Source organism: Megalops cyprinoides, chromosome 19 (assembly GCF_013368585.1).
Source record: "Megalops cyprinoides isolate fMegCyp1 chromosome 19, fMegCyp1.pri, whole genome shotgun sequence".
Taxonomy (NCBI): domain Eukaryota; kingdom Metazoa; phylum Chordata; class Actinopteri; order Elopiformes; family Megalopidae; genus Megalops; species Megalops cyprinoides.
In genome coordinates, this window is record NC_050601.1 from 8,910,448 (window position 1) to 8,930,638 (window position 20,191).

The 20,191-nt window shown below is 40.0% G+C and overlaps 1 protein-coding gene across 1 annotated transcript in view; it reads right to left on the reverse strand.

The window, feature by feature from the left end:
* The window catches only part of sdk1a (sidekick cell adhesion molecule 1a), a 251,719-nt gene extending 232,828 nt beyond the window's left edge, over positions 1 to 18,891 (reverse strand). The window contains exon 1 of the mRNA XM_036552383.1: positions 18,447 to 18,891. Coding sequence (XP_036408276.1) covers positions 18,447 to 18,630 — 184 coding nt within the window. The 5' untranslated portion in view covers positions 18,631 to 18,891. The remainder of the gene's footprint in view (positions 1 to 18,446) is intronic.
* Between the last annotated feature and the right edge of the window lie 1,300 nt (positions 18,892 to 20,191).

Genomic DNA, 20,191 nt, shown 5'->3' on the forward strand with positions numbered 1-20,191 from the left:
ATCTTTCAAAACTGTGCGCAACAGGAAAAAGCCTGTAGCTTTCCAGCGATGCAGATCTGCCTTCCAGCACTGTGCAAGATTTTAATAATGCAATACCTCAGGAAGCAAGAACAGATAGCCTAAAAAGGAGGCCTGAAGAGCTGGCATGCATATTTTCAGCTCAGTTGCAATGATTCTAAGGACAGACATAAATGATAATAGCACAACATTCTTTTTTGCTTGCACCAATGGCAACTCTAACACACAATAGGATTGTGGTTGGTAGATGAGGCTGGGAGGGGGGTTGTCCATTTCAAAGATAGTAAGATTCTGATGACAATCAGTGAAGTGAAAACATTCATATTAGGCCGGCTGTTGGCTTGCACAAAGCAAGCTGGCCACACTGACAGTGAGATGCTGCGGTCTACAGTGAGCTAAGTAAGCAGGGACCCAAACAGAGATTGAGTTTCATACTGTTCGCCAATAGCCCACAATTACAATTTCAGTTTGTCGTTCAACAGCCACACGCAGAACACAATTGGTCCGGACTACAGGTGAAAATTGCATATTCCACCTCATATCCATGGATACTTACCTACCAAGCACAAAGTGGATGCTTGAGCACTCAACATGATGCCCCTAATTAAAGTGCTTCAAAAAGCCTTTCCAGTTTACTTCTTACACAAAAGAACAGAACATTCAAAATCTTTGTGCTTTCTTCAGTAGAACATATTTTCATAGGTTTACCAAGCTTTGAAGAATGGCTTTTTAAAAACCACCCTTTATTGATCCATTATTAACAAAAGTGAACAGTAATAAAAATGTCTGTCTATTTCTAGGTAATTTTTTTATACATTCATATGTCATAAATTTCGTTCAGGAGAAATTAACGTACATCAAATTGCTTTTATTTTTATAAGCATCACAATTCACAGACATAGCCCATTGTCTAACTTATCTGCTGTTCACTACAGTCTAAAATCTCAAAATGTACAGCTAGCATTCAGCCACAGAGAACGTGTAATGCTACAGAACCAAAAAACTACTACAGTCTGCCAGTGAATGTCCGTGTTCAGTACATTATTTTCCACGGTCCATTTGTACATTTGTACCCTCAGCACTTTGCAACACAATGCACTATTCAAGAGCGCAATTCCACCCCAGGATTTGAGCTTATCACCATTTGGTTACAAGGCCCAAATCTCTAACCACTCCTCTGCAATGCAGCTGTATCAGCTCCCCTTGTGCCAGAGAAAATATGATCTTGGCTTGTATCAAGGATAAGAGAGCATTGCTCCTAATGACAAACAATGTTCAGTCATTGCCATTATGCTGCTTTCAGCTGCTCCTCCTGTGCTATTAAAGGCTTTATTAAAATAGAAAATCAAAAACATTTGGCCGAGATCAGTGTAGCAGTAATGTGGCTTTCCCTTAACTTGAAAAAAGAGATTTTCCTTAATAAATTGTTGCTTTCATGACAAGACGTAGAATTGCTATTCATTCAAGCTTTGACACTTCTGATCTGTAAGCAGATCAGAATTGGAACTCGGTTCAAAGTATGGTCATACGCTTGCATACAAATGAATTTTTACTTCAGTTTCACTTTGTTCTAAAGTTTTACCCTCTTGCGGCCATGTACATGTAATTTTTGTTACATCAAAGTTATACTACTGTGCAAGTGGGGCACCTCTCCACTTACTATACTCCAAGCAGAGTGACAAAGATTGACTGCTGGACTACACATATACCCTGATGACACTACACATGCACACTCACAATATTGTGCTCTAGAGCAGCGTTTCCCAAACCTCTAATGGAGGACCCCTTGTCCTGCATGTTTTAGATCTCTCCCGGCTCCAGCACAGCTGATTCAAATGATCAACTCGTTATGAACTCCTGAAGCTGCTTAATAACAAGCTGATCATTTAAATCAACTGTGTTGGAGCAGGGAGAGATCTAAAACATGCAGGACAAGGGGTCCTTCAGGAGAGTTTGGGAAACGCTGCTCTAGAGGTCACACAGACCACATTTAAAAAGTCTATTTTCCTGGGAAAATTTCAAAGTTCCCTCTTCATTTCCAATTTCCAAGCCCATAGGGGGGGGGGCTATTGTTCACGCAGAAGAGAATATTTCTTCACTAGAACTATTTGCGACATACTGGCCTGTCTAAGGTGAAACCCTATGCTGAAAAGGGATGTTATGTTACAATATAATTCAATGAAGCCCCTGCTCATCATTCCTTCATTGCTATGGACAATACAGGTCATCTGTTTTCAGCGTGCTTGCCAAAGACACTTTAATAATGACAAATATTCCTTGATTAAGTTCTCAAATTATGGAAGAAATCAGTCCTAATTTATTCTCAAAGTTGCATAATACTTTAGTTAATATCCAGAGGCATTTTTTCCAAACAGGCTACAGTTGATGAGTGTCATTACTGACAATGAACTGAGAACCACATGTGCAATGTGGACTTCAGTGACTATGTTTACATGCACACATTATTCCTGATAATGGTCCTTACTCAGGTTACGGCTATATTCTGAATAAGCTGTTTACATGCACGATGAAATATTCCTGTATACATGATAAACAGAGTATCCTGAATAATCCCGGTAAAGGACAGGTGTAAATTTCCCTGCTAATTATCCCATTTGGGGGAGCGGCTCAGAAGATTCTCACTGCAGTATTAAGTTGTGTTTTTTCCTTAGTACTTTTGCTAAACAATTGTTTCCTCCTTGCTCCAAAAATGTCACCTTATGTATTTAGCCATAACAGCTAACTAGAGAGTGAAATATGTCCCCTCAGACCTCTTGCACTGAATAGATTCAGACGTAGGACAACAGAAGGAATATTGCAAAAAAGATGGCTACAACATAACTCTATATTTCATTTAATAGTTTAATAGAGGTATATCCAGCATGACCTATTCAGGTTTCTCATAACCAAAATATTGACTTATTTAGTTATAGTTATTGAAATATTAGAATTTGTTTACATGATTTGTCTATATAATAATTGGAATACTTGAATATTTGGGTTGATAATGGGATATTAAAGTGAAAGTAAATGTGATCTGTGCACATCTGTCCTTCATTTGGAAGCACCACTGATTAGAACAATCAGCCCTGATCAGACAAACCTGCCCACCTCCTACTGCTAACAGCTCCAGCCCTGGTGCTTCCGCACCTGCAACTACTGCCAGCCCTTCCTGAATGGCCTCTCTGCCATTGCTATCCAAGACCCCACAAACACATAGTGTGCTGCACGTAACAACAGTCTAAGACATCAAGACTATTTTCTCTGTTCACACTTACTCTGTGGCTACTCCTATGCTCACCCCTCTCTGCTGGTTACAGTTAAAGCCAACATTTGCTTCAAAACTCTAGATACACTAATGTCCTATTGTGCTGGAAGTCGCTCTGGATAAGAGCGTCTGCTAAATGAATGTAATGTAGTGGCTTCATAGACCCGCCTCTTCAGACTGTACCTGGCTTCATAATCTCACCTGTTCTGATTTCACTGGGCTTCACTCCATTCAGATTTGAGTTAATATGTGACGTGAACTGTGCCAACAACTTTCTTGCTGGACACTTTTTCGTTCAGGATTTGTGCTCTAATTGGATGAGATGTGTTCTGCCTTACAGGTAGTGGTAAGATGTGGGTTGCATTACACTTCATTTGTTATTAGTATTCCGCACCGTGTGTTCTAATGCTCTGTAAGTCACCCTGGATAAGGGCATCTGCCAAATCAATAAATCATAATAATAATAAAGTGCCTCAAACTCAGCCAGACTTCAACAGAATGACACAAGAGACAGCCAACAATTTAAATCCTTTCAGCCAGACATCTTTCCTAAAAACGCAGTTCTATCCTGGAAAAAAAAGCATAATTTCACATGACAACTACACAAAACCAAATCTGCATGGGTAATCCAGAGTTTTTCAAAAGATCAGTCCCGTCAGCAAAGATACCTACTCCTACACATGAACACTGCCTTTCAGTCTCATTATCACCTGAGTCCCATCATTATTGACACACCACTCTTCCCATAGGAGACAAAGTGCTACTCGGTGCAATGTTTTTGTTTTTTTACCGACAAGCCAATTCTATGTAATAACAATGCAATAATCTCAAAATGGAGATACACAAAAGCAAAAGTTATTCACAATTTCACGTGTAATACATACTATGTAGACATTGGGATATAAAGAGACAACCAGGGGTGCAATGAGGTCCATCTGGGGGTGCACCCCTAAGGACCCCCATAGCACAGGGCCAGACCAACACTATAAATGCTACTAAAGGAATTTGTAACTACACATACCATAGAGAAAGGTCCACTTCAGCAAAGTTCTCCAGGCTTGGGCTAAAGGCTCCCAGATATGGTGCAGCAAATTGTGATACCAGCAGCATGGACATTACTGATATCTGTGTTCAATACAACCACAATAAGGTCTGTGCTTTATTTAGATTCTATATTTGTTCAGCAATATACTTAGGCAAATGTTGAGTTTATGTGCTTCTTACTCAACATTACAAGTTTGATGGTCACTTACATCACTGTAAGGTGTTATGACCAAAATGAAAAACATAATATTGCAATTTGTTACTTTGCTAAGGATGAGGTGCACTGCAGTAATATTGCATCTGGGCCCAGGGACCTGCCCAATCAGTCGCTTTAATGCAGTCAAGTATTGACATTTGAGGTCCGCTCAAACTGTATTCTTTCGGTTCTCCAAAAGCATGAAAATAATGTGCTCTTTAAAAGCTACCATACTTGACCTCCATTTCACTGCAAATGAGAGCAATCCCGTAATGGCCAAAGAATGAAGAGGAAGACTACAAAAATAGAGAGATTGATATATCTAAGCAAAAGTAATTTCTAATCATGCTCTCATGAAGGTTAACCTTTAGTTTCTGTACACTAGTACAGATATAACAGAATAAGCATTACATATTGGGCATTGAATTGTGGTGGAAATCATAAGAAAGGCTGGAATGCCAATGCAAAGCACTGCACTGAATGGTACTGTATTCACTGATTCATTCGGTACAGTCTCACCTTCCAACAGCTAAGAGAACAAAGAACAGGCAAGACAACACAGAGCAGCACGGTAGGAAATTCAATCAGGTGAATCGGCATTTAGTTACCATAAAGGTTTTGCGTGTAGATGTTAGCAGACTGTTAAACATTTGGAATAATGTAGCTGGTGTGCAGTAAAGTATGTAGTACAATATAATATGTTGTTCTACAGTCAAAGGGAATGTGCATTTCATGACTGAAGGGCCAATACTCTCAGTACAGGACCTCAGTGTACTGTGCCCACAGAACCTGGTCCTTAGTACCTAAGACGGACTGTTGGTCCACTGGGTTTTTTTTTAACTGCTGATTTTTCCTCTTTTCCCTCATTAATTTACCAATCAGTCTACTGGTAAAGCAGCTTGTCTTTAAGAATAAAGGGAAAGATTAATGTAAATCCAATGCATTCTGAAAACATACTTTTAAAGAAAAAAAAACAGCAACTGTACATTCATTGCGTTTTGCATACGGTTTACAGAGCAAGGGGCCTATGGTTTCTGATTCATTAGTGGATGGATCAGTGATATGTGTATATATATATATATATATATATATATATATATATATATATTAGTAATGACAAAGAGTCAGACAAAACGAGGTCGTGAGGGAAGGCTGCCACGGCACTGCCTGAAATGTGACTTAGCCGACTGACAACGAGGTTTAATTATTGAGGGATATGCTTCAAACACAACTCTGCACAAACCGCACAGCATCCTGGCAGCCTCATATTCTCCTTGACATTCAAACTGTTCTGTTGGAGTAACATCATTTTATGCAGGCTATAGCTGTACTCTCTTTTTCAATGACTATTAAAGTTCAATAAATTTGCCTTTTTTATTGCTACACTGAGAAAATTGTATCATCAATATCTCTATGTGTTTTCTGCTCAGCAGAGTTCCATTGATTCTTTGCTTTCGTGAACATCCACGCACTCAACAAGACTCATATTGTAAGAGGATGGTTGCTCTTATGATACATTCATTGATTTAACATTGCATTATTACTGGATAATGTATGGATATGTCTCCCTTGCAAGCATAACCAAGGCACACGGTATGGTTTTGCACAAATCCATAATGTAAGCACTATACACACATGAGCAAAATGTCAACATACGTGTAAAAGGCAAGTCAATACATTCAGCCAATATGATGGTGAAAATAACATGCAAAAAATACATTATCAGACAAATAGCATGCAGCTTCAACTGTCTTCAATTTTAACCCATCATTTGTTTCATATTATGTAATTACTAACAACAGTATATATTGCACAATTGGAAAAACAAGGTTAGTTACATGTCAAACTTAATGGTTTAGAGGATGTTGCAGGGGGCTTGTGTTTCTGTTTACTTTAACTATACCTAGGCCTTTCAAGAAAAAAAAACTTTGTGGATATTGTGTTCCTTTTCCCATTGCTCACATGAGACAGCACATCTATCCTAGCCAGACTATTAGCATTCAGGAATATAAGAGGCTGTTCAGACTTCCAGAAGCAAAGCTGCATAAATCACCTCTATCACCTCCATCTATCTTCACCTGAGACACAGGCACTGTGGTACAGTAGTTATGGTGCTGGGCTTGTTACCCAAAGGTTACGGGTTTGATTCCCAGGTGCACCACTGTCGTACCCTTGAACACGGCACTTAACCTGAATACCCAGCTGTGTAAGTGGATAAGACAGAATGTGAACTGTATATGTCACCTTGGATAAGGGCATGGACTGAGCAAAAGAAATAATGAGATGTGTGGTTGCAGTAATGGTGCCAAAACCTAAAATATTTTCTGTCCTACTGCAGGTGATACACACATGTTCCAGATCCATTAAAAGAAGGAACCCCTTTCAAAAGGAATGCAGGTTTCTCCTCAAAAAAGTTAGAAAAAAAAAGAATCTGATCAGTTGGCCTTGCAGTACCAAGCATGTACAAATCTGCGCTGTAAAGGCTGTCTGCTTGGTATGTCTAATCACACATTTTATTTTTTAATGAAACTGCCCCACTGAAGTCAAAAGATCAAGCTGCAGCTGATAATAAAGGAACTGTTTGGTTTTTCTGGAGATATTCCCTAGCAGCACTTTAAAACAACACTTGGTCGCATTGACAACATTATTCTCAGTGGCCGCTTGACAGCCAAGGCACACACAGCCAGCAGACTGCATCGACAGGCTCCCTCTGTATCTATCAAAAGGAAATGTGAGACACGATGCCCTCTGGGTGTGGAAGGGATCGATTTACTAATGCCGCGGATTAATCTTCGTTGTACATTGATAGGGAATAAACACCACTAATGAATTTACACAATATCTGGGCTTATGTGCAAATCAGGACAAATGGTATCTGCCCGTCCTGCATCCCCCCTCATGCCAAGAACCCCCACCCCCCAAAACACACACACACACACAAACGCACACACACACATCCCACCCAGGGACTTTCCAAGTGTCATCACACCATTATGAGACAGGGTAATTGTGGTATTCATTGCCCAGAGGTAGCAACCATTTGTAGGCATTTGGACATGGCCCCTCTGCCTGGAACAGACTGAAACTGATGTGTCTATGATGTCCTGAGAGATCCTAGTTTGTCTGCCTTTGCCCTGTGAAGGGCTCTCAAGGCTTGGGAGACACGCCTGCTACCTCCCACCCATGCTATTTATAGGTTAACCAAAATGTGTTATCTTTCACACTTTTGGCATTTTCTTGGTTTAAACACACAAAAGCCAATAAGTAAAGGGAAATTCTTCCACTCAGATTTTACCATATGTTTGTGTCAGTTACACATGCTGGTACTGCAATGAGGCACAAGGTTGACTTAATTGATATTTTGGAGATGGTAGAAAGAGAAAGATTTTTGAACCTCGGTAGCTGATGTGTTCTTCAAACTCAAAGGGAACCAGTCAGCATTATGAGGTGCCCCTTGTTGTGCTGTTGTCATTACCTAGAGGGGCTTGGAATGAAACATTCCAAATCAAACTACCTGTGATGGGCTGCCTAAGCACAAAACGTCTTCTATGAACTGAAAGAATGAGGACCGGATCAGCAGGGAAGCACGGATCTGCTCATAACAGCTCTGCTAGTGCTGGAGAAAATGCCATGTAACCTTGCAATAAACTGACACTGAAAACTAGCAATTTTAAGGATTACGTGTGAGGAATGACAAACACTACATATTTTAAAAAGAGTAATACACTATCCTCTTCATTCATTCCTGGGTTCACAAGCTAAAATCTTAAATCCCAAGAGCGAGCTACCACAATTTTTAAAGACAAAATGGACGGGACAGGGGAGTCGACTGATGTTGCTGGGACTTTCATCACCGGAGAGATTAGCTGCGGCCACAGCCCGTTTGGCCTGCTGTCAGAGTCACCTTCACTGCAGTGTGAAATGCATCCACCTGCGGCCCAGCTGAAACCTTGCCAGCTTTTTGGCAGCAGGCTTTCACACTGCCGCTGAGGCAGTTTGTGACCGTATCCGAGCTGGGTTATTGTGTAGCGTAAACAGAGCTGATGATTCGCACCAATGTTGGGATTACATGTGCTCTGTATGTGTGTGTGAAACCATGCAATGTATGTGTTAGCTGCTTAAAACCATATTGCACAAGCATGAATTGGCTCTGCCAACCACAGAGCAGGTTTTCCGTACTCTTGTGGCTACCGATACCTCACATTTGTTTGGTTTAAAACATGCTTGGTTATCACAACTTCCGCATTCTACTCCTCATGAACCCTTCAAGGGTTTTCTGCATTTCCAGCTCTCATATCATGTACATCATGTATCAATTGTGTGTCAATTGTTGTAATATACCACAAGCAAACTGTCATATCAGGTTGACCCTTTCATATGCATACGATTATATATCAATTATACAGTATTTGACCTTTGACCTTTATGATCTATACTACATTCTGGAATTTACCAAGGAAACATGCAGAAAGATTTCAAGCAAGCTTCTAATTAATAGATAAGGATTCAGAGTTTAGAGGTCACATTTTATTTTCCTATTATCAATGACGTTTATTTGCAGTTGGTGGTCAATGGCATTTAGAAGTTTTTTAATTCTTCTTTTTTTCATTAAATTGCTATACTTATTTAAGACACTTCTGTTAGGATTTCATAATCACCACTGGGAGTTTGGGTTGCACAATATAAAATGTTCCCATTGTCATATCTTACCATTTATATAAACTATGCACGCAGCACCCTTTGAATCTTCAACAAATGACTCTGAATTCCAGAGACCAAAATATGATAGCTTTTATGATTCTCTAGGATAGACAACGGTGCCTTGAGGCACTTTATGGAATGGAAAACCAATGCAGCCATGCCTGGGATGAAAGAAAAACACACAGAGTTGGGCAGAAATACTCAGAAAGGGCTGAGACATTCCTGTGCAGAGCTCTGGCCCAGAGTGAAATTCCATTGAAATACCCCATATGTTCAATCACAGCCGAGCAAAGGAACAGGCACGTTCAGAGATGGTGACCAACCAATTTACCAATGATATCAGTTTGCATCTCATCATTTTTTCCCCAAATGGAAAAGGTAAAAAGTCTTTAAAACCTTATTGAACATGAAGAACAATTTACGGAAGTGAGCGATAACTGCTTCTTTCCATTTTTTTTTCACTTTCATTCCATAACCAGAACAGTGAGTTCCAAATGACAAGGCCACAATATGACACGCTTCCTCTATTTCCTGTTCCTTTTACCTTCAAACAAAAAGCATCTGAAATAGCTTTGGGAAGCACTTGGAAATCTTCACAGCTAACATCACAAAAATCACTTCAATACAGGCACTGCCATTCTTTTGAAGTTTATAAACAATAAAATTGTCACCTTGCACAAATCACACATAATACACTCACAAGAGGTTTTCCTACATGATTTTGTGGCATTTTAAGCATCGTTAAACAAGTTTTTTTCCACAGAAAAAAGATGTTTTTTTTTTTCTTTCAGACAGGGTTTTGTATTTTCCAGTCACTAAGGAAAAGCTCTGGCTGGTTGTAAGGCTGGCTTGTAGGTGGGGTTCTAAGCTTATGAACTTCATTGTGTACTTGATAACTATCCAGAAACATCAAATTAGAATTTACAAGGCTATGACCTGCAGTTACCAGAATGGAGGGGTTGAATATTGTTAGCCATATTTTAAAAGGAAAAAGCATGTTCAGCCATTTAAAAAACTAGGACATGTTACTTAACACTTTGAAAAGCCATACAGAATGGTTCTTTAAAAAAAAAAAATCCCAGGGAAAGTCCATCGTTGGATATATTAAGCATGCAAATGTAAACAAGATTTGAAAGGGCCACTGGCCTTGTGTATCCCTGGAGCATCCATCTAAACTTTCCTTTGGCTTCACTTTCTAATGCTTTGACATTTATTCCTGGAAATGTGAATTTAATGTCTAGCTCAAATCATATGAGGCATTCACTTTGCAGTTCCAGGAAAATTATAAGCACATTTGCTGCTTATATTTATAGTCAAACAAAAACTGTGGCCAAAGGCCAAGTGTTATGAGTGAAATAAAAAGTGATAATTGTAGTGACAGTTTTAGCCAGCTTCTCCTCCTTATTTTCTCGCAGTCGGCAGTTAAGCAGCATGTCAACTGCCACGCGGCCCCCACTGCCATGACAACCAGCTGTGATCCAGTGATCTGATCATCTGAGGTGTGTCGACTGCGAAGCCAGAATCGGGTGTGGCCTGGCTGGAACAGTGTATACAACTGCAGTGGACACCGGTAGGGAAAATCCAATCTCTGCTTGGCAACACACTGCTTTCTGCCCTCACACATACACTCTGAGGCGGAGCCTGGACACCAACCCCTTGCAGCAGCAATTGGGTGATATTCAATTTGCGATTGAGACAGAGCTGGAGGGAAAGAATGAATCACAGAGAGCTTATGATGACAGCCTTACTCAGGCCTTATATCCCTTTCATTGGTTAATCTGGATTTATCATTTCTCCTACTGACAGAATCATTTAGCCCTTCTTCTAGGATTTTTTTCCCTCATTATAATCTAATTTGCCTTAACAAATCTATATTAAAATCTGATTCTCTAGCCTGGCATCTTTTTTTTTCTTTTCTTTTTGCTGTGTCTTTCACAGCTTGATTCTAAAATGTGTGGGAAAGTACAGCTTTTTACTTCATGAAGGCTGAGACAGGCAAACACCTGCCTCAGGGAGTCACGCAGGACGTGCTGCCGGCCCTCATATCTGCAATTAATTATGTCATTTAGCAATAATCAGTTTGTCTACTGAGTTTAATTGACCTTGTAATTTTTAGCCAAACATGAGCAGGAAGCAGTTTGCTATGATATTAATGGGAGGAGAATATATTACTGGATGTGATGGCCTTTTCCTCCTAGGGCACCATAGCAGGGAGGATATCATTAGAGCAATTTCACTGTGCTGATTACACAGCTCTATAGAATCCCAGACCATGTAAGACCAGTCACAGACTCCATCCCACAGCACGGAAAGAGATATCACTGAAAAGGCTCTCCTTGAGGCTGTTTTAAGGCATTTCAAGTAAACCATTCTGTTCTTGTGCACAACTGCTGATATTCACCCTTCATGGAACGATTTACCGAGTGAACCATTTGCCAAATTTAGTTTTACTCTGCAAACGCTTTTCTGCCAGAGAATGTTCTGGAATGAACCAAGCCCAGGTGGGCTGTGCAGGTAACACTGGCTGTCAAATACGGAAACACCTCTGATCAGTGGGATTCAAGGATATGTGAAAGGAGAGAATTCAATCAAGTATCTTTTGACAAGGCAGAGAAAAGCTGTTAAAAAAAGCAAATGCAACTGGCAGACTGTAATAAGACATACAAACCTCTGATCCCTGGGCTTTTCATTTCTCGTGTTCCCCAACGTAAATTGGTCACTGCAACCTCATGCTTTTGCAGAATGCACAACGCAATATTGCACATACAGGTGTGAGGATAAAGATGAACTCCATTATAAGTAATCTTTCAAGTCCTAAACAAGAACAGTAAAAGCACGCGTACTATGGAAGATTTCCATCTGTTCTAATCGGCCATATTGACAGAAATCAATGGGAAATCAGAGGATCAGGGAGGGTCTTAAGACACTTTTCCTTGAGAGCTTTGGAGGTGAGGACAGGATAAACATGGGGGGGACTAATATTAAAAATATTGAACACAGCACCCACAAATGATATTACCAGAAGGTCAGGTACGCTGTACCAAACAGACGTTGATTGATTGATTGATATTACAAACACGTTTAACTGTAAGGTCCGTGGGTAAAGCTTTGTTTGCCAAGCCGTAGATTTATAAATGAATTCTCATGCCCAGGTTTATGCTGCATCCTACAGTAAACAACAACAAGCTGAAAGATTCTCACAGTGACAAGTAACAACAGCTAGTGCAAGGGGGATACTGGATAATGGTTAATGCCTTCAATTAAAGTAAGATCTAGCAAGTTAAAATGACAGCAAACTTCTAAACGTTGTGTCCATTAGCTGATGGAGACACTGGGGAAAAAAGGCTTATTCATGAGTTTATTTTACAGTGCACAGATCTATAATCACACCCTCCAAGCAGGCTTACTTGATCCGCTATCAGGGACCTACCAACATAAGTCAATGGAGGTGACCCGGTACAAAATCATAGCAAACCAAACAACAATAAAACAGTGAGAGTTTTAACACTCGAGCTAACAATATTACAACAATAGAGTTATAATATTTGCTGGGTGGAGAAATCACTGTTAAACACAGCAAAGGAACACAAATTAACCAAAAGCTAGAAATCTGGTCTGCACCAAGCACAACCACATCACAACACATTGTCACTGCCTAATTTTCTAATGTAAGGTGGCTTTTAGAGAGGAGAGTTCCTTACGATAATCATTTCACAGTTTTCATGAACAACTATTACACAAGAGAGCATGCAGAGTAGTATTCTGTGGCTTACGTCCAATGCAAAGTCTTCATTTGCATGATCCAGAAGCCAGTAGTGCAATGTGGGAGTTGAATTTATGTGCTTCACAGGGTGAAACAGGCCTACTGTTAAGGACTTCATGGGGAATAATGAACACATCTCAACACTTAGTGATCAGCATTTGATGACTTATAATAATATCTCATAAATCCTCAACAAGTTCACATTTCTTCAGATTAAACCTGGGTATCTTAAAGGACATTTAATTGTGCTGATCAAGATCATGCCAAAATAGCCATATTTCTGTGACAGTTTAAATGCTATAGGAATGTTACTTTGCATTTTAATTGGTCAACTATCCCAACCCCTCTCTTCCAAAAAATCAGGAATAAAATCCATCAGGGAACAAGTGGATTAGATGGCGCAGATTAAGAACATGTTACGTGAATCAACCCAGAAACTGAGATCCTCAGAGAAACAGTCCTTAATGACTGGAGAAGTGTCCATACATACAACTGCCTTTCCATTCAGAGTAGGGCTGGGCAATATAACCGTCGCAATATATCGAATGAGCATGAGCATTTAACGTAATTTAAATTGATAAATGTCATCCTTGTTAATTAAACAATCTCACGTTGTAGCTTTCGCAAGCCCACAACTACAGACAATCTGCGGCGTTTTGCGAGCGTAATCATTTGTTCTAATTATTGGTGTCGTTTATTCTGTGAATTATTTGTTTTGTTGTTAATCAAGGAGGATAAAGGGGAGCAGGTTGAAATTAATGATTTAAAGGTAGCGTTTGGGCTTCCCTTGTTTCCAGCTCACCCGCTGCCACTGCCCCGGAAGCACTGAACTGAACTTTAGAGGTGTGCTCCCGCATCAGGTATGACTAAAGGGAAAACAATACAGGAAGAAACCTAACGCCACATACCAGGGATCGCTGTTAGTGCGCTAAAAATAGCTATTCAATATATCGCGACGGCTATACCGCCCAACCCTAATTCAGAGGCATGGGCTCAAAACAAAGGGGGCAACAACACAGAGCAGCAAAAATTCCAAACAATTTACTCAGTCTCTGCCATGGACGCCTGGATGTATGCAGGAGTGTAATCTTCTGATGCATCCGCATACCATTGGCATATATTTTCACACTGGAAGTCTCCCAGCGCACCACAGTGACATAAGCACCGATTGGAGGACGGGTATAGCTGGACGTCATCCAAGAAACCTGCATTGACCTGATGAGTCATCGCTGCAACTATACCTAAGCCCATCCCAGCAGAATGAAGCCAATTAGTTCTATGGCAGCTCCCTGGTCATCTATGGCTGATGACATTGCTAGGATCAAACCCAGGCCATAAAGCTCAGCTTACACTCAGAGTTTGTACCTTAGCAACTGAGCTACTCAGGAGCCCCCCCCCCCCCCCCGTGAGCAAAACTGATGATAGGTGAAAGTGTGCATTTGCATACGTCACATATTTGATTCCTTGACTCTTCATCCATTTCTTCTATAGGCAAGCATAAGTGAAAAGTTCTGACAGGAAAGTTGGTCAAAAGACATCAAAAGGTTTTTTTTCATTTTTTGCAGAATAATGCTGGTCTGACATGATTTATTATTCAAAATGTGTGCACTTAATCCTACTAAAAATGCTACTTACATTACATTCATTTAGCAGATGCTCTTATCCAGAGCGATTTCCAGAATAAAAGAACAGAAGTGAATCCATTGGAAGTTGAATGAGCAACAGTGTCAGACCAGGCTAACAACACTCCCAGACCAGTGAGTGTGAGCATAACACTATTCACTATACTTGAACTAGTGATGCAACAGAATGCGAACAGTTTGGAAACACCCTGTTTTGCATTTTACATTTACAGTGCCAAGCGCCCAGAGAAACACTGCATTCAGCATGCACCGTAATTATTCCCCGTATCAGACACACAAAGACCTTGGTCATACAGGGAAAGGAATGACTCTGATTAATGATACTGCCAACATTCTGGTGTGCAAGCGCTCACTAGAGAACACTGGGAATCATCGGCCAGATGGGCAGGCAAACAAAACACATCAGACGACACCTGGGCCATCTCCCTTTTGTAAGGGTTCATTCGGCCTGACCTTTGTGATAATAATCTCCATAATGTGACCATATTGAGAAAACAATCAAGAGAGACTCCAGCTCCATATGCACTTTTGTCCCACTGCTGTGGAAAAAAAAACAAAAAATAAAGTCCTAAAATACATTTTTGTCTCCCATACTGTTGCGGTCAGATTTTGAGTGATCTACAGTTCACACATCATCAAGGTACAGTCATATCCATCAAGGTTTATATTATGTACACAGGAAATCCTATGTATAGTCGGACTATCATGAAACAATACAATTGTTGGTGGCCTGAAGCTGAGCTTTGCTGATAACCCTACTTCACAAACGTGTCATACTGTTTCATTTAACTTTCTTTCAAACACAGATCTACAGCCAACACTGCAGGACCTCAGCTTCATAAGGAAAAACATCAGCTACTACTGCAGCTGAACAGCAGTGACTGCTGTGAGTAACATCTCCCTGACTCAATAGATAATGAACATTGACTCTGTATTATGTCAGTCATGGCCATGAATGTCTAGCACATTTTTCCCATAGACTTATCAAAGTCATGCACTACGTTTTGTTACATTGACCAGTTCCTTTCAATATGGTGGCTAATTACTAAATATTAGATGGTTACCCTTGGGTGTTCCATAGGATAATTACTGGTCCATTTCAACTCCAAGCAAGTCTCAACCAATCAAGCTCCAAACAGATACGAATAGAAGTCCAAGTTTGCGGGTAATTTAGATGGCATACTTTTAAAGAAAGCATAAAGAAATCACAACACAGAAAATAAGGCATCAAGAGGAAATGGTCTACATTGACATCAAAGCTAGGTGCAGTAACAAGCTCAAACCTACTTTTCTGTGAATGTTTCCAGATTAATTTGTCATTTTACCTCTAACTTTGCACTGCATTTTGATCTTATTTCCTTATTTCAATTTCAAGAAATAGAACAAACAGAAATAATGACTCTACTTCACACTTCTCCCAAAGTGCACAAAATAGGAAAAAAAACTGGGGTAGAGAATTCACTGATTTGAAGAAAAGTAAACTGAAGTAAATTGAGTCTGTATCTACATGGCATGAATAAAGTTTTTAACATCAAAGATTTTATGTGTGACACTGTATGAATAATGAAATATCTGTCTTTACAATGCACATTGTATTGTGCTAATAAATTTACCTGTACTGTTTCTATCAAGACTGTAACCACTCAAACTGAACAAACAAACATACTGTTTTACGAACTGTAACAATATACACATTGAAAGTGAATTGTACTGGTCTATTTTTAAATTGCTAATTGCTTGATGTTCAGATTTTAATGGATCTCATTGCTTAAATGCCAAATAACCTGCAATCTCCATTCCCATTGGTTTAACAGGTATGCCACCAAATTCATCCTTGGAATATTGCCCCTTGCTGAATTATATTATTTCACCATGAATAAGGCTGAAGCCGAAATGTGCTGGTTTTTAACAAACATTTCTTAAAATCACCCTTTACATCGACGATACACATGGCCTTTCATCAACGAAGAACAAAGACCACTCCTTGTTATCCATGAAAGACCCCAATTTTTAACTTAGCAGTGAAATCAGAAAGGAGGTTAAATGTCAACCTCTCCCCAATTTAAGTTTCGATAAGGATGCTGCCTCTGTAAACGGATCAATACCATCCCACCCCTCTCCAGACCTGTACTGCTTAAGCTTCACATTTCTCAAGCCCTTGGCATTATACTTGCCAAACGGCTGAGCCGGCAAACATGAGAAGGCATTGTGTAACCCAAACAAACAATTTAGATAGATGCAAGTAAAGAAACTGCAGTGGTTGGTCACACTTTTATTTTCAAACCACTGCAGAGGGGCAAAGTATGAGGTAAAACAAAGGTTATTAGCTTGTTGGAATAGGCTCCCCACAGTTATACAGTTTCCTAATATTGTGAGTTAATCAGTAATCACTTTTTGGGATTTGTGTGGACTTTGGACTGTACAGGGGACAGGACACCTCCAACCTTCTTAATTGCTTGCAAAACCTCAACCATAATTGGATGTCCTACCCAAATAAACTGTCTTCAACAACATCCCCCAAACACACACACACACACACACACACACACACTCCAACTGAATGCACATCAAATGTACTGTAACCTGACTATTCCCTGGACACCTTGATCTGATACCACGGTCCTTCAATGTTTAGCACTTAGCCTAAATTAGCCATTTTAGGACATTAAAATTCAAAGCAACATAAAATTCATTCATTCAGCTGTCTTTAATTTAACCAAAGGTTCAGTCACAGAAGGGAGAGCAAGTCATTGTGAATGTCAAGTGGCAGTGCTCTCCATCTGTTAAAGGACATGCATTTAGTGTAAGACTGAATGTTAATAGAAAAGTCATAGCAATGGACATGAAGCATGCTGGAAGAACATTTGTGACGTGCCTGCAAATGCCAGTCTTAAGGTGTGTTTGAAGAGGGTATTCAGACCGGTCATCACTGACACTAATGTTCATTCGTCTGAGGAAATACAAAGTACAGCTATTGTGGGAACAAATAGCTGGCGCTTTGATGGAAATTTCTGGCATTCCTGATGATAATCTTGGTGTAATTAATTTTCTTTCGCTTGTAGCTACTAGCTAGCATATCAGCATTCACAGTAAGCAACTGTAGATCTCAGCAAAAAATGGTTCAGGAGTCAATAACTGTTACTTGCTGTTAGGTGGACATATAGCTCATTTGTAATAACGATATCAATATCATAACGCAACAGCAAAACGCTCTTGAATCAAAGAAAGGTAGTGCATTAAAGGTGAAAAAAAACTTTTGTCATAGTGATTTATGGTATTAATCGGGTAAAAAGTAGTTCTCACAGATGTGTCCGCGTTCAACATTTCTTGTGTCTAGCTCCTTCTACAATAGGCACGCAGCTCAGAACCGTTACAACAAAAAAGAAGTTAACCGCCCCGCCCCCATCATACTCACACCGTCCATATACCATCTGTGATCTATAAAAAAAATCGTCGAGACGTCGGCAGTCTGACCTGTCGACCCACACTTTTGTCTTGCTTTGAAAGTCTGAGTTACTCTGTAAGACCATCCGATTCAGATTTTTTAAAGGCTATACATTAATTTCAATAAACTAAGACAGTCGTTGACACTGTCTGTGTATTGTTGAAATACAGTGAAACACTGCCATTTATGCATGTAAAATAATATCACTGAATCTTTCTCTCTACCGCTCTTTCTAAATAAAAAATGTATATATAAACAAAATTGCGTGTGCACGTATATATATATATATATATATATATATATAAACACGCAATTTTGTTTATACTATTTTTGTTTACTATACTACAAAAAGTAACACATTGTCTTACCTTGTGCCAGAGCTTTCAACACGTGGGTATTAAAAAACAAGAAAGCCCACAAACTCCACGTACTTAATGCAAACTTTCTCCTTCCATTCCCGTGGTATCTTGAAGATCTGCTGCTCTTAATCTCTTGGGTGATCATTTTGTCACTATGATTACGGCGGCCACGTTCCTTGATGCGAGTATTCATTTAGGAACGATCGTGCCCAATCACTTTATAACAAGGCGTCTTGCAATACCTTTCTTTCTGTAGCCTTGCATTACAGGTTTTCCTACAAACCATGCGATATGTGCGACCGCCACCAGGTTGAAATGTGTCCCCAGCTTATCCCTCTCTCAGGCGTGTTCACGTTGCTTCTGTTCTTCAGCAAACATTTAAATCGACCCGTGTGAAACTCTTCATGTCCGCACTCAGTGCGATTACACAGCTCACTGACAGCCGCTTCCTCACAGCAGCCGGTTGTAGACTGGAGACACACAGCCACGCAGTAAATGTGTGTTACTTTCAACTAAAATGCCAAGCGTTGCGCTTAAGTCATTGCGCTCCAGACTATTACACTTGTCCTGTGGTTCTGTTGTGGTCCACGTGCTTCCTGTGCTTTAGCTGCACAACATATTAAGATGGCAATGTTTCCCATCAGTGGATTCGTTGTCCTGTTTCCCGTGATGTCTCATTTTCATTTGCAACTGGGCAATTAAATAACGTCCTAATACATTGTGAGAATAGGTTTTTAAAGTATCCGTTCAAATATAATATCTTAAATGAATCCTTGATTGCGCTGATATCTTCAAACAGTCCGTGAGAGCTTTCGGTCTTAAACCAGTTGTAACTGCGTTTATTAAAAAAACGCTTAAATTGTATCCATCCCACTTTTAGATCCGTATCCTTTCGACATGGCCCTTGTGCGTTATAACCACCTGAAAAGATCTATCTGAAATGACTTTACCTTCAAAAATACAACTTTATATTTGCAACTACGCAGTTCGCATCGTTTTCCTCTGCCGTTGAGTCGGATGTGTTCAGTGTATCCACAGCGCATATGCCTGCAATCGTTATTGGACACAAACTAATACTCCGTTCCAAGAAGGCGGCAGAGTACCAATAAATTAACCGAACAAACTGCGCATTTCCATGTTTTCGTTTTAAAACTGCAACTATCGTCTGCGAAATACGAAAAAAAACTCGTCTGTACAGGTGGGGAAACCTACGGAAAAACACGCAGCCTTATAGTACCGACGGACCCAGTTCATCAGTTTCTCCTAAGCCTGCAGCGTCAACGTTTCCAGTGGGCAATTGCTTTCGGTTTAAACCATTCATTCACGTTCTGATCGTTGCTGCTTAAAACTTGATAGTTTGTGTTGTTGCTGGTAACATATACGTATGATCACAATCTAATATATTTAATTTAGCCGTTCTGGTTTTTTCGAATACGCAAAGAGACGAGGTGGGGGTCGGGGGACCAACTAAAAGCAGCAAATTCTGAAAGTAATCAATAAACCGCAAAAAATAATAATAATAAGCGATAGTCACGTTTTGGAACTACCTAACCACGAGGAGACAGCCCTTCGCTATGACGGAGCAGACATTGTAATGTTTGATTTTAAAAACGGACTTCCATTCACGCGGATTCTCCGCCTCACTTAAAACTCACTGCCATTGGCAGGGCGGAACGCCTGCAATATTGTTACACGCCGAAACACATCATTGAGGATAGAGTAGGTGCCAAGCCAACCTAAATACAGCAAAATAA